Genomic DNA, 13263 nt, shown 5'->3' with positions numbered 1-13263 from the left:
TTAGTCCCTATGTAAGAATCCCACACAAACACAGACAGAACCACTCATATAGTTGTGTACACCTGCACATTAAAGCTGTTGAGACAAACTGACAGGCAGCAGTGGTTGTGTATTGTTAATAATTGAGACTGAACACTGTTTGCGTTACACCAGAAAAACACTTTGCGTCTTCATTGGTTTGTCAGATTTGATTTTCAGCCAGAATGAATATGTTTGCACCATTTTCAGCTTCTGTGTTAAGTTTGTCATTCTTCTCAGTTATTGAGGACTTTTAAAGGTTCTTCTGGTGTTTTTGCTTGATTTACTGATTTTATCTTTGATCCTTTAGTCGTGTTAGTGAGGGTTGAGTTCATCCCTTTGAACTTCATTGGTGATCTGGCTCGGTCGTTTGCACCATCAGAAGTCTGCAGTGTCTTCTCTGACAGGAACGAGGCGTATGCTTTCTCCTCTTTGTTTTTCTCTTCAGATGTTAATGACGTTGCCACCTGAAGTTCTCACTAATGGTTGATAAAGAAGTACTTGTAAGTCTGTCACCACAAATCATGTGAGGTATATGTCTGTCCCTCGGCCCCCAACTCTCCCTGTACACATTTTTTTCCATCCCCCCACTCTCTCTCTCCCTCTCCCCCCCACTCTCTCTCTCTCCCTCCCTCTCTCTCCCCCTCTCCCACTCTCTTTCCCTCTCCCTCCCTCCCCCCACCCCCCGACTCCCTCTCTCTCTCCCTCTCTCTCCCTCTCTCCCTCTGTGAATACCACAGGCCTCTCACCCCTCAGTCCAGATTTAGACCTCAGTCTTTCCCAGACATTCAGACCCAGCTGGCTGAAGCTGGCATGTGGTGCACAGATTCCCTTGTCTCCCTTGTCTTTTGCGTCCAATACCTCCGTCCTTCCTTCCTCTGCTACTCTGCTCCTCTTCATCATGTCTGGACTCTTCCATCACTTCTTTATCTGACATGGTAGCAGAGCCTTCCAGATGTCTGAGCTAAACAGCGGGGCGAGGGTTGTAGTCCAGGGTTTTGCCAGTCACTTGGGTTCCACAGAGGCGTACCCCCTGCTCCTCAATCCCAGCCATGGAGCCTCTTGCAGAGGTAAGACACTCTGCTGACTCACCCCCCACCCCCCTCTGATTTGTCTGTCTTCTGCTGGCCGTGTCTTTGTGTTGGTAACCAAAATGTGTGTGTTGGTGTGGGTTTGACTTTATAACTGAAAAGCTTCAAAGAAAACACACCAGAGCTTCTTTTACTCTGAACCTAAAACTACTGTGTGCATTAGGCTCAGACAGGACAGAGACTGGAATGGTGAGCATGGCTTGAAAATGTGGGAGCAGGGGTGAAGGTTAGGCTAGGTGGGCCTGTAGGCGAGCTCGACTGGCACTTTCTCTCCTCTCAGCAGAAGATGCTAGAAACATGAAATATGCAACCAAGAGAATCACAAAGACACAACAACTTAGCATTTTTAAGAGGCACTTCAGCTGTTTCATTATGATCAGCATGATGCATTCATCAAAACCCTGCTCCACATCAAAAATGCAACTAAATAATACCTAAATTACCGGATACTTCCAAAATCAACATACATGCCGTTTAGTTGGAAACTAATAGTGATTTGAAGGTTAAATTACAACATGAGATGTCAGTGTTACTGGATAAGCTGTGACGGAGGAAAAACGGAGGAACAATTTCAGCAGCAGCTGTAAAGTTAGCTTTTCAAATCAAATCCTGATGCAGTTTTCCATTTAATGCTTCATCAGCAATAATGAGAATACTGACAACATGAGTGAATGCATTAACAAATATGGTAAAATACACATAAACAATTACACAGCAGGTTAATTTGATGACATCATGATGTTACATATAAGATTAATTTCTATCCGATTAGTGTAAAAAGCACCATTTAAAAGGGGGAGAGAAATACAAAGAGGCCAGTTTTTATCTGCTGTCTGTTGTAAATGCTCATCAAATAGCAACATGCACATTAAAAGCAGATATTAAAATACCATTATTAATGCTTTTATGATGCACTGTCAGGCAATGTTTGGAAAACTGTTTCTTGATTTACACCAAACTAAAATATGTGATACAGAATATAATTGATCAGAACTTGTGTGTAGTCAATAAAAACGTCATTGTTAAACTACATTTCATCATTGATATGTAGTGCACTCAGCCCTTTTCTGGTCTGGTGCTTGATTGTCTGTGTATAGTGCCCAAACAGTGGCTGTGTGCATGCACTGCTACTGTGTTTGTAGCTGTTAAGCTGTGAGAACCTGAAACGTTGATTTTAATTTCACAGCTGTTGAAGTCATTCTGTTTTTGTATGTTTAGTTTTCTATCTGCAAGTTTCTCATTTCCTTTTCCCCCATGTTTACCTCATGCAGTTTCTAATGTTTATCTTGACAGTGTTTGTTTACTGCCAAACATGAAGTTTAAACACATATCTATTACCATTTGTATCATGCCAGAGACATGTAAACTCACACAGCACAGCATGTTTTTTTATTCACCAACTGACAAGGTTTACTGGATGATCCTGAAACATGATCCTGATAAGAGAACTAGCTGTCGACTTTAGCCTCATGAAACATGGTCTTATTTGCACTGAAGCTTTACAAGCAAAGGGTGGCTTGTCTTTTGGATAGAAAGAATTTTGAAGTGCACACACACTTGTGGCATAAGGACATAAGCTCCAAAGTGACAGTGTTGATATAAGACACAGTAAACCTTGCCTCAGTCAATCACTCCTCAGGTTCATGGTTGCTGAGCCAGAGCTGCTGCCACTTCCTCCAGCTATTTCTGGAAATCTCTGCTTGCTCCCAGGCATGCTGGAAGTTGTAGTCATTCCAGGATATCATAGGTTTTAGTCTAGTAGTGAGTTGTACTAACTACAGTATACATTGATGGGAAGGTGCTGAAGGGATGGAGTGGCATCTGCACCATTGTCTGTGTTACAACAAGTAGGTTTACAGCCATGCTTGTGACACTGTTAGGCATCAGCATGCTAACAACACTCATAATGACAGACTAACCTGCTAATGTTAAGCAGATATAACTTTTATACCCTGTTCACCATTTTATGACAGCATGATAACCTTGCTTATTAGCAATGAAGACAAAATACAGCAGAGGCAGACGGGAATATCATACTGTATCTTTGCACCTTTGGTCTTAAACCAAAGAACTGCACAAATTAAAGGAAAGTCAAGGGATTTCATCGTAGTCCATTCAACAATGAAGAAATTTCACTCAAAAGCATAAGTGTTAATCTCAAGGTGGCGCTAGAAGACAAGTCAGACTAATTAGGATTCATGGCAATCTATCTAATAGCTGCTGAGACATTTCAGTGTGGAAAAAAGTGATGAACTGACCCACAGACCGACCTGGACCTAATCTCCAGTCTAAGGCTGTAACATCCAGCAAGTTTAAGATAATATTTTCTGAATTTTTAAGATGTTGTCAAGGGACAGTCAGTAATATCTTATTGTTTCTTTGTACAAAATAACCAATCAATCTTGCCAACAGTTTATATCACCTCAAATGGCTTCTTTTGGTATAGTATGAGAGAAGCAGCACTATTACTGTTCACTCAGGTCCTCTCCTGCTTCTATCTACAGTCCAACAGTCCAGCAATATAGAATGCAGCATCTAATATCTGGATGTACCATCTGTGATGTCTCATCACTGAAGAACTTTCTGATCCATTCACCTCTGTCAAAGACTAGGCTCAGACCCCTGAATCTTCCAAAATCACTGTCTAGGTTGGGAAGTCCTCCAAGTACTCATTTGGGGCATTCATTTCTTCAGTCTTGCTGGGAATAGCTTCATAAATAACCTGATTGTTTCCAGATTTGAGGTTGCTTAAAATCCATGTTCCATAGATTTTCTATGGTTGTCCATGCATAGCTTTTGCCACAGGCTGCCAATTCTTTATTGGCAGCCTGTCTTAATTGACAATACCTCTTCAATGACTCTGGACTCAGTTGTGGCAACCAGACTCTGAATGCTTCCTCCCATCAATGCTGACATCTACCAACAGGTTCTTGGCTTGCTGCCATGACATGCACCAGCCAACCTGTCGACACGCCTTACAGCTGCCTCTACACCCAATGTTTTAGACACAGTCTGTTCCACCTAAATATTTATAACTTGTGCCAGAATACAGACAAGACTTGTTAAGCTGCAAATGAAAATCCACTCAGGGTACATCAGGACTTTCCTCCAGATGTTACAAATGTTTTCCTCTGCAATAAGCTATTACCTCATTGTGATTTTGTCATTGACAAAGAAAAAACGGCATCCACACAAAGCTGCTAGCCAACCCCCATCAAAGATGCATTTCAGCCACTCCAGAACTGAATTGTTCATGTTATCTGAGTATTCAACACAGGTTGAAATAGGAAACAAGACACTGTGGTTCAAGGATCAGTTTGTTTACTTATTGAAACCATTTCTTGTTCAGCTGAAAACAGTGATTGCATGCAGCTTTTCAAAGGCTGAAACTCTTGGATGTGACTATCTTGTAATGAGTACAATCTGACAAGAGCTAACCACAGCATCAGTCAAATAATAGGATATGAATTACCACCCAGAAACAGGAATTAAACATGACTGCTCAAATCTCAGATAGCTGTGCAAGGCTGCTGTGGAGCAGCAGGCCTTCAGAACCGCCAAACATGGAGGGGGTCATTGCAGAGTTAATGCAGTCTTCAGTGCGTAAACTCTGGCCTGTTCGTGAACTGTTGATATACTTGCTGTCCCAGGTGCCTTTGTTCGAGATTGACCAGGAGGAGGATGAAGAAGAGGATGTTCTCTCAATGAGGAGCAGAGGTAAGAAAATTGTGTGTGTATTGCTTGACAATAGCTCCTTTTGCATTCCATGCGACATACAATTACTGCTACTCATAGTATGATGTATGTGCACAGTAGAGGAAACCGAACATAAATAGTTTGATATTGACCAGTTTGATATTGACCTGGCAGCAGTGACAACGGTAAACAAACCCCAACCTGACTGATTTGATTATGAAACCACATGCTGATGTCCAACCCCAATACAACTCACAACAAGGTTGTCGACATTTGGTTTTAACATCATCTTTCTCTGCAACGGTCTTATCGTGTGTTTCAAATCCTTTATTTCTAGGTACATATGCAACACATGCTCTTGCGCCCCCTGCAGGCACAGACCCTGATAGGTTTACATACATGAACTTCATGAAGAGTCACTGCTGCTACGATGCCATTCCTACGAGCTCTAAACTGGTCATTTTTGACACAACGCTTCAGGTATACAACATTTTTGTTTAGTTAAGTTCCCTTTTTTGACAGCAAAAAACACAAAACTGCAAAAACTACACAACAATTTTGGGCTGTAATTCTTGAAAAAAAATGTTTGTGTGTGTTTTTTTGCCAGGTGAAGAAGGCTTTCTTTGCCCTGGTGGCTAATGGTGTGAGGGCCGCACCACTGTGGGACAGCAAGCTTAAGTGTTTTGTGGGTGAGCCATAATACATCTCTGTCTACAGTATATGTCTGTCTCTGTGTCTCTGCAGACACTCATTATAGGTGTTCAGTCCATTCTTCTTTTCTTTTTTTTTCTAAAATTAAAACATTTTGAACATTTTAAGCAACCTGGTTCATATTTTCAATATTATGGTCATCTTTAGAAGATTTTACTCACCAGTCTTGTTGCAGAGATTACAGTTTTAAACAAGTCCAATTTAACACAGTGATCTGAATCCCTTATTTGGAAATTTTAATGAAATAATAATTTGTTTTAATCCTGTTTCAACTCCACAATTATAAGAGAGGGATGTGGCTAAGTCATCATGCAACTTTTTAAAAGTAAATGACATTAGTAAAAACCAAGAAAACCAATATGTTTAATTGCAATCTGAGTCAAATTTTTGAAGCATCTTGCATTTCAAAGGCGTGTGACCTATATTAGGTTCCTTCCCACAGTTCTGGAAGTTGGGTCTGTGGGTTCAGGTTTCCCGGCTGCGGATAGGTGGTTTCACATGATCCAGGTGCAGTTTATGTGCTCACATTTAGAGGAAAGCAGGTCAGCGACAAGACGTTTGTGTTACATGGCAAACACTGTCAACTCACCAAACATGCAGGACTGATCATCTCACACTTAACAGCCTGGTCTGTGGGCGTTCAGTTTCTGCTTGTCATAGAAATGGCAACAGCCTTAAACATGCATGTCAAGTAGGGGTGCCATGCGAGCCAAAATTCTGGGGGAGGCAAAATCAGAGAGGGGGGCATAGGCATGCTTTCCCGGAATTCTGCAACAACTATCTCGCAAATCAAAATTCAACCCTGATTCCATAAAAGTTTGGACACTGTGTAAAACATAAATCAAACAGAATGTGATCATTTGCTAATCTTTTTTGACATCTACCCAATTGAAAACTTCATTGATTTTTCAAAATATACATGAAATAGCTGCTTATTCTGAATTTGATGCAGCAACAAGTTTCAAACAAATTGGGACAGGAGCAACTAAAGACTGTGAAAGCTGTGGAATGCTCCAAAAACACCTGTTTGGATCGTTCCACAGGTGAACAGGTTCATTGGTAACAAGTGATAGTAACGCTCAGTCATTCACAAGTAAGGATGGAGAACGGCTCACCACACATGATTGCATGAAGGATATTAGGTTAACAGTTCATTTGCAAATAATTGCTTTCTGTTTTCATTTATATGTCACACAGCATCCCAGCTTTTTTGGAATCGTGTTTGTAAGATCCATGTAAACAAGCTAATTTTAATGTCAGCTTTAGAGCTGTACCTGAAATGTCAATGATTTGAGTCATCAGTCAGAGAAGCGCCTAAGTTGACTGACTCAGTGTACACAGACAAACACAAGGCGACAGTACGTCAGGCTGTAAATATTTACAAACCAAGTCTCAAACTGACCTACCTACAAAACTAACTGAGATGACGTCTAGACTGTACGTGATAGAGAACAGCGTGACTCGTTTTTATGCATCCTTTCTTCAAAGCATACCATTCATAATGTCCACGTTACAAAAACTACATCAACAGTGAGTGAAATCACCTTTAAACCAATGGTGTCTGCTTACTTCCTCAACTGAAAACTTTTCTTCATGTAAGCAACAAAATTTGGAGGATAAAAATTACTGTCATTGCTAATGACTGCCAATAAACCCATGTTTTATGTTTCTAATGTGCCTGCATGTGTGTGTGTGTGTGTGTGTGTGTGTGTGTGTGTGTGTGTGTCTGCGCCTGCGCCTGCGTCTCTGCAGGTATGCTGACCATCACTGACTTCATCAACATTCTCCATCGTTACTACAAGTCTCCTCTGGTGAGCTGCGCTCCTGAATGGTATCTTTGTGTTAAACATTTGCAGCAAGTAAACACATACAGCAGCAGAATAAGTCTGTTGGATGCCTGTGGCCATTTTGGTGTTTCATTTGCATGATAAAAATAACTTTATTAATAAGAATTTTATTTGTATATATTAATATAGCAATAAAGAGCAAGGCCAGGTTCAGGGTGTACCCCGCCTCTCGCCCGTTGACAACTGGGATAAGCTCCAGCCCCCCCGCAACCCTGGAAAGGGATGGTTGGGTATAGACAATGGATGGATGGATGGAAGAACAAGGCAAATAAAGCAGTTTGATTGCAATACAATACAGCATTAACAATGATACAAGCAAAGTTCATCCAAATTAAAGGCCAATAGCAAAAGATTTCTTGTGGGACACTTTGGGAACATGCAATGCACCACAGTGGTGTCACATGTCAAATTATCCATTATCCTAAAAAAGCAGGAAATCCCAGGAGTCATTGAGATTTGACAGAGGACCATCACTGTCTGAGGACCATCACATGTGGTTTGATTTGTCTGCAGGTTCAGATCTATGAGCTGGAAGAACACAAGATTGAGACATGGAGAGGTCTGTACAACACAAACAGTTACTCATAGTGCCGAAAGCATTGAGGATTAACACAATGATTCTATTTCTTTGAAAAAAAAAAAAAAAAAATCTGTAGCACATTTTGTTTTGGTCGTTTGTGTTAATAACTTGTGTTTCTCTCTGCTGGCAGAGATTTATCTACACTCTATCAACAGACTGATCAGCATCACTCCTGACTGCAGGTGAAACCAGCCTGTCAAATAAGTCATTGAACAGCTGTAACTCTGTTCTTGTCCATTTGAATATTGTATTATTATCAATGACTTGCATTTGTTGTACAAAAGGTGTACAGGAGTCTTAAAGTTTTATCCTTAAACTCATTGTAAATGGGCAGCTTTCCTGCTCTGCAATGACGGAGCACCAAATCTTATTATTCCATCTCACATTCCACTGGTGTGATTATTATCACACTGTGTTACTGTCTCCTCAGTCTGTTTGATGCCATCTACTCCTTGTTGAAGAATAAGATACACCGGCTGCCAGTCATCGACCCGGCATCAGGAAACGTCCTCCACATCCTCACTCACAAACGCATCCTCAAGTTCCTCCACATCTTTGTAAGACTTCTTCCCTTTGTAATGCTTCTCTGAAGGCATCAGAGAATTTTCAGATTTCAGATATAAAACACTGGATCCTGAAAATGTCCCAAAAATAGAAATAAAAAATGGAGACATGCTCCATCTGTGCCCTAGGGGAAAAAAAAGGATCTATGTTTCACAATACAAAAAAATATTTCCTTTAATTCTAATTGATAGAAATGAAGAACTGAAGAACTGAGAGTTCAGTTGTTGGTCTGTATGATTTCTTTGTTGAATTGACTTTTAAATATTGTGTACTAGTTGTCTTTCCTCCCTCCCCTGCAGGGATCTATGATTCCTAAACCCAGGTTTCTTCAAAAGCGGATCAGCGAGGTGGCAATCGGTACCTTCAAACAGATTGCAACAGTCCAGGAATCAGCCTCTGTTTACGACGCACTGACCACTTTTGTAGAGAGAAGAGTGTCCGCTTTGCCTGTAGTCAATGAGCAAGGTATTCCAACATCACACTGACATTTGTTGGTTAAGTGCACCAGGAAAAGGGTAAAGTATGTATGTAAAGTATGAGGGTTTCCTTCCAAAACACTTTGGATCCATTTTGATGCTTGAAAGTTATGAGGCAGTGTTTAACGGTTTACTCTAAACGAAGAAGTGTGGCACATTCACACTCAGGCCAGCAGCAATAATCAATAACTAATAGTGGATGCCATTTTTTATTGTTTGTTTCTGAAAGTTTTCTTTTATGCAGAATACCCTGTCTGCACCATCTATGGTCTGTACGTCTCTCTCCTCTGTAGGTAAAGTGGTGGCACTGTACTCCAGGTTTGATGTCATTGTAAGTTAATTTCATGCATTCTACATCACTGCAACTTTGTTAGCTGAGACAATAGTATTCATAGAAATCTTGTGATTCCCTCAACTGCCTTGTCATGTTCAATCAGATGAATTTATGCTTAATTTTTTTTTTATCACTGTGAAAAAAAAAAAACAGACCAGAAAAACAAATTCATGTGAAAGAACAATATTGTTTTTTCTTTTTTTCCCCATCATTCAGAACCTCGCAGCACAGAAAAACTACAACAACCTGAACATGACGATGCGGGAGGCCATCATCTCCAGAGCCTGCTGGGTGGAGGGAGTCCTCAAGTGTTACCCGTACGAAACACTGGAGACCATCATCGACCGCATTGCTAAGGCTGAGGTAACACGTGTGCTACAGTGACATATTTTATTAAATGTAGGATGAGTAATGTTCACACCAGGATTAATATATTTATGTTTGTGATCTTTTTTCCAGCATAGATCATAATGCTACGACCTGCGAGCTTATGGTCAAGTATGCTATTATGTGATGTTTGAGAATAGTTAGTTGCACCAAATCATATTTTATTACATGCATTTGTGTAACAGCCCCTCAGTTCAAGATGAGTCAACCTCAACATTTCACATGCAGAGGAAAAACAGGGCTTTTGATACAAAACTACTAGCATTGAAAATATGTTTTTTATTTCTCTGTGTTCTTTTTAACTCTGTCAGACTGTTTCCAGAGTATTTCCATCTGCTGTTCTGGAGTGTAACCTTTTTTTCCTCTGTCTTTTTTTTTTTTTCTTTCTCACCTCCATTACTTTACAGAAGTTACCAGTGATGATTAATTTTGTCTGATAAGGCACAGTAACCAAGTCCCATTGGGTTTTTCTGTCAGGTGCATCGTTTGGTGTTGGTTGACAGTGACGATGTGGTGAAAGGGATTGTTTCTCTATCTGACCTTCTACAAGCCCTGGTTCTCACTCCTGCAGGTATTGATGCACTGTACTCCTAACTCCACCCCTTCAATTCGTCCCTTGCTCTTTCTCTCAGTCCCCCGATTATCTGTCCATCTACCTATGTGCCTTCAAATCCTCGCAAGCTTCCAGCTGCTTCTGGCGACCTATGCTCCTTCTCCTGTCAACGCTCATGCTCCTACTGAACGAACTCTTATTCATCCGTTTCATCCTCCTGAAGACAATGAGGGTCTTTCTTCTTGTGCTGTTAAATTTTCTGACATCAAACTTCCAACTCTGCCAGTTTCCTCCCTATATGAAATCTCCTTATCATTTCATCTATTCATCTTGTACTCCCACCAAGATCAGCCTTTGAAATCTTTTCAGAAGTTCTGCTGCTAACCATTTCCTCTGCCCTTTCAAAATCAACCACCGCATCAAGAACCTCATGCTCCTCCAAAGTTCTTATATTTCTTCTTAAACTCTCATTTGAAGCATCAAATACAATGTTCCCAGAGACACATCCTACCCCTGGAAAATAAACAGAAGCTCCCTGCAAGCCCTCTGTCCAGCCAAAACAACTACTGAAGACTAGACTTCCAATCCAACTTCAAATCCAGATCAGTTACCTCAGCCAAAATCCTGTGATCCTTCCCACCAACCAAGCAGGTTCCTTATCCTCTATGTACTGACACCAACAGTCCACACCTTCCCCCAAACATCCCTCTTTCACCAATCATCCACCATCTTCATGCTACAGTTCCTCCTCCACATCCCAGGTAGGAAACCCAACCTAAGCTGCCAGTGGCTGCCTGTCTGAACTTGCATCTTGCAGGGTCTCACTGCTGCCTGTTGTGGTTCTTCAGTAGATTCTCCAAAAGGGTAAACTGAGGGGGCGTTGCTACCCATGTAGTTATGGCATCTATCTTGATTAACAACTAAACAATTAAAGAAAACACACTTTCAGTACACCTGTGCCTTGTTCACAACTTCCTTTCAATTCAGCATATATTAATCTGTTACTTACTATACATATTAAGGTAGTGACTTTCAAATCATACACAGTACTGTCAATGTGCCCACATACTGAGATTTTCATCTGAATGTTGTACCATTCCCACCCACCTCTGGTTTAGTCTGCTGACATGCTATCTGCAACCAGATAATCACATTAATGATATGAGAGGAGACAAATTGTCTGTACTCATGTAATTAATGTGATAAGGTGAAATAGAATGTTTAGTTATGAGCATGTGTGAGAAAGTTCTGATTCCTCACCTGACACACTCCAAAGCTATCTGATGATTTTTGTCTAAACTGAATCTGAAGAGTTGTTAAGTATTTCGTGCTTTGGGGATTAAAGTGATAACCCAGAGGGTTGATTGATTTACTTTAGTTATAATTTTACTGGCTGTGTAGCTGTCTGGATGTTACTCCACACTTCAGACGTGGTTAGGTCAGGCTTCTCCTGGTATCAGACCATGTCTCCCACCATTGGCTTTTTTCCATTCCTGCATTTTTTTAAAATAATTTCCACATCAAATAACTACAGTAAATTACTGCAACAATTGTGGTTCAAAGTTCATTCCAGCTTTGGCAAACCGCAGTTGAGAAAACAAACTCTGCACATTAGTGCTCTCAATAGTGTTTGATTATATGATATGATCTTCCTCAGCAGACAGAATAGGGCTGCTAACTCAAGTTTTAGCTCTAAGTCATAGTTTGCCAGGTTCTCACAGATTAGATTTTCCTCTTTAGGATTCCTAATCCAAGTTGGTTTAAAGGTGAATGACTGGACCATCTCCATCTGGTGATGAGGATCATGTGATATGATCAAGATGTTCTCTCAAATACAAGTTAATTAACATGTTAGGCTGAAGACCTTACAAGACAAGCGTGTGTTATCACTCCTTTCAGCATGTCCTTACAGTATGTTGCATTTACATCACACCAGATTTAGCCTAAATATGAGCGGCCATCTTGGAGGAACCGCTTGCACAAGTGGGATGTTCAATGTCCAGATTTGCTCCAGTGGTGGTTACATCTGCTCCCTGAAGTCAGTCAATTTATCAAATGTCATGACCAAAAAAGGATGCAGTCAATAATTGTATTTCAGAGCTGTCCAACAATGTAAACACCTTGATCCATACATGTATGGATGTATGCATACTTAAAATAAATATTCCACTTTTTCTGGTTCCTCTGATGTGAACATGGCTTTGAGTTTCAGCCTTACTGAAGCAGTCTATAGCATTAGACTGTGTGCTTAAGAGCTTGTTGTTGAATAGATTCTACATTTTATGTTGAGAATGTGTTTTAAATTGTAGAAGGTGGTGCTCCTCAGTTATCTGACAACACCACAAGTTTCCACCCATCACAAAGTGACAAAAGTGAGGTTTTAGTCACAAAAGGTAAACTTGGTAGAGAACAAGAAAGCTTTCCTCTTTTCTTGTTAAATTTCTCATTTCATCTTTTCCAGATATTTATGAGCGATCGTGCTGTCAAGACTGAAGAAAACAAGATGGAGGTTGCTCACGTAAAACATGACTGAGGTGGCAAAGTCGATGAGAGGTTAGCGAAGCAGGACTGTGGCTCCAGACCAAGTGAAAATGGAAACATGTCCACTATGAGCACCAATAACTGCCCTTTAGCAAGGCTTTTTATCCCCAAGTGATGCTGCTCAGTGGTCGCCAGTAGACGAGTGCGTTAGCGTGGGGAAGCTACCAGTGTTGAACTATATCATGAGTGTGGCTGGAAAACAGCATAAAGTTGATGATGCAAATCCAGAGACTTGACTAAAGCATCAAATCTGCAGTTATTTTGCAAATTGCATTACTTGTGAATTAAGTTGTTGATACAATGATATGGAAAAAAAGGGATGTTATGTTTAATGGTTTGCACTTATCTTTCTGGTCTTAGAATGATTACAGATGAGTCATTCATTTATTGAAAACATTGATTCATGGAATAATAATCACGTTTTTGTAAATACACTGTGGAGAAAAAAAAAGAATAAGTGTGTTA

General features: G+C 40.5%; 1 protein-coding gene across 2 annotated transcripts; it reads left to right on the top strand.

Moving 5' to 3' along the window:
• Nucleotides 1-970: 970 nt before the first annotated feature.
• On the top strand, nt 971-12863 carry prkag3b (protein kinase, AMP-activated, gamma 3b non-catalytic subunit). 2 transcript variants are annotated; one of them, XM_070975732.1, is made up of 13 exons: nt 971-1088; nt 4760-4826; nt 5143-5285; nt 5413-5494; nt 7269-7327; nt 7877-7922; nt 8074-8125; nt 8374-8500; nt 8807-8972; nt 9277-9314; nt 9534-9680; nt 10182-10275; nt 12719-12863. In XM_070975732.1, exons 1-13 carry the CDS (start codon nt 1071-1073, stop codon nt 12748-12750), a joined length of 1071 nt encoding a protein of 356 aa, XP_070831833.1. In that variant the 5' UTR covers nt 971-1070; the 3' UTR covers nt 12751-12863. The 2 variants fall into 2 exon arrangements, with proteins under 2 accessions (XP_070831833.1, XP_070831834.1); XM_070975733.1 differs by having other exon boundaries at nt 4760-4841.
• The last annotated feature ends 400 nt before the right edge of the window (nt 12864-13263 follow it).

The sequence above is a fragment of the Chaetodon trifascialis genome, chromosome 12 (genome assembly GCF_039877785.1).
Source record: "Chaetodon trifascialis isolate fChaTrf1 chromosome 12, fChaTrf1.hap1, whole genome shotgun sequence".
In the NCBI taxonomy this organism is placed as follows: domain Eukaryota; kingdom Metazoa; phylum Chordata; class Actinopteri; order Chaetodontiformes; family Chaetodontidae; genus Chaetodon; species Chaetodon trifascialis.
The sequence above is the reverse complement of the archived record's forward strand: the minus strand, read 5'-3'. Positions and strand labels throughout refer to the sequence as shown.

Excerpts from the sequence above, each read along its gene's own strand:
- prkag3b (XM_070975733.1), top strand. Across the intron at positions 7,923-8,073 it reads CAAGATTGAGACATGGAGAG|AGATTTATCTACACTCTATC; the intron begins GTCTGTACAACA and ends CTCTGCTGGCAG. Across the intron at positions 9,681-10,181 it reads ACCGCATTGCTAAGGCTGAG|GTGCATCGTTTGGTGTTGGT; the intron begins GTAACACGTGTG and ends TTTTTCTGTCAG.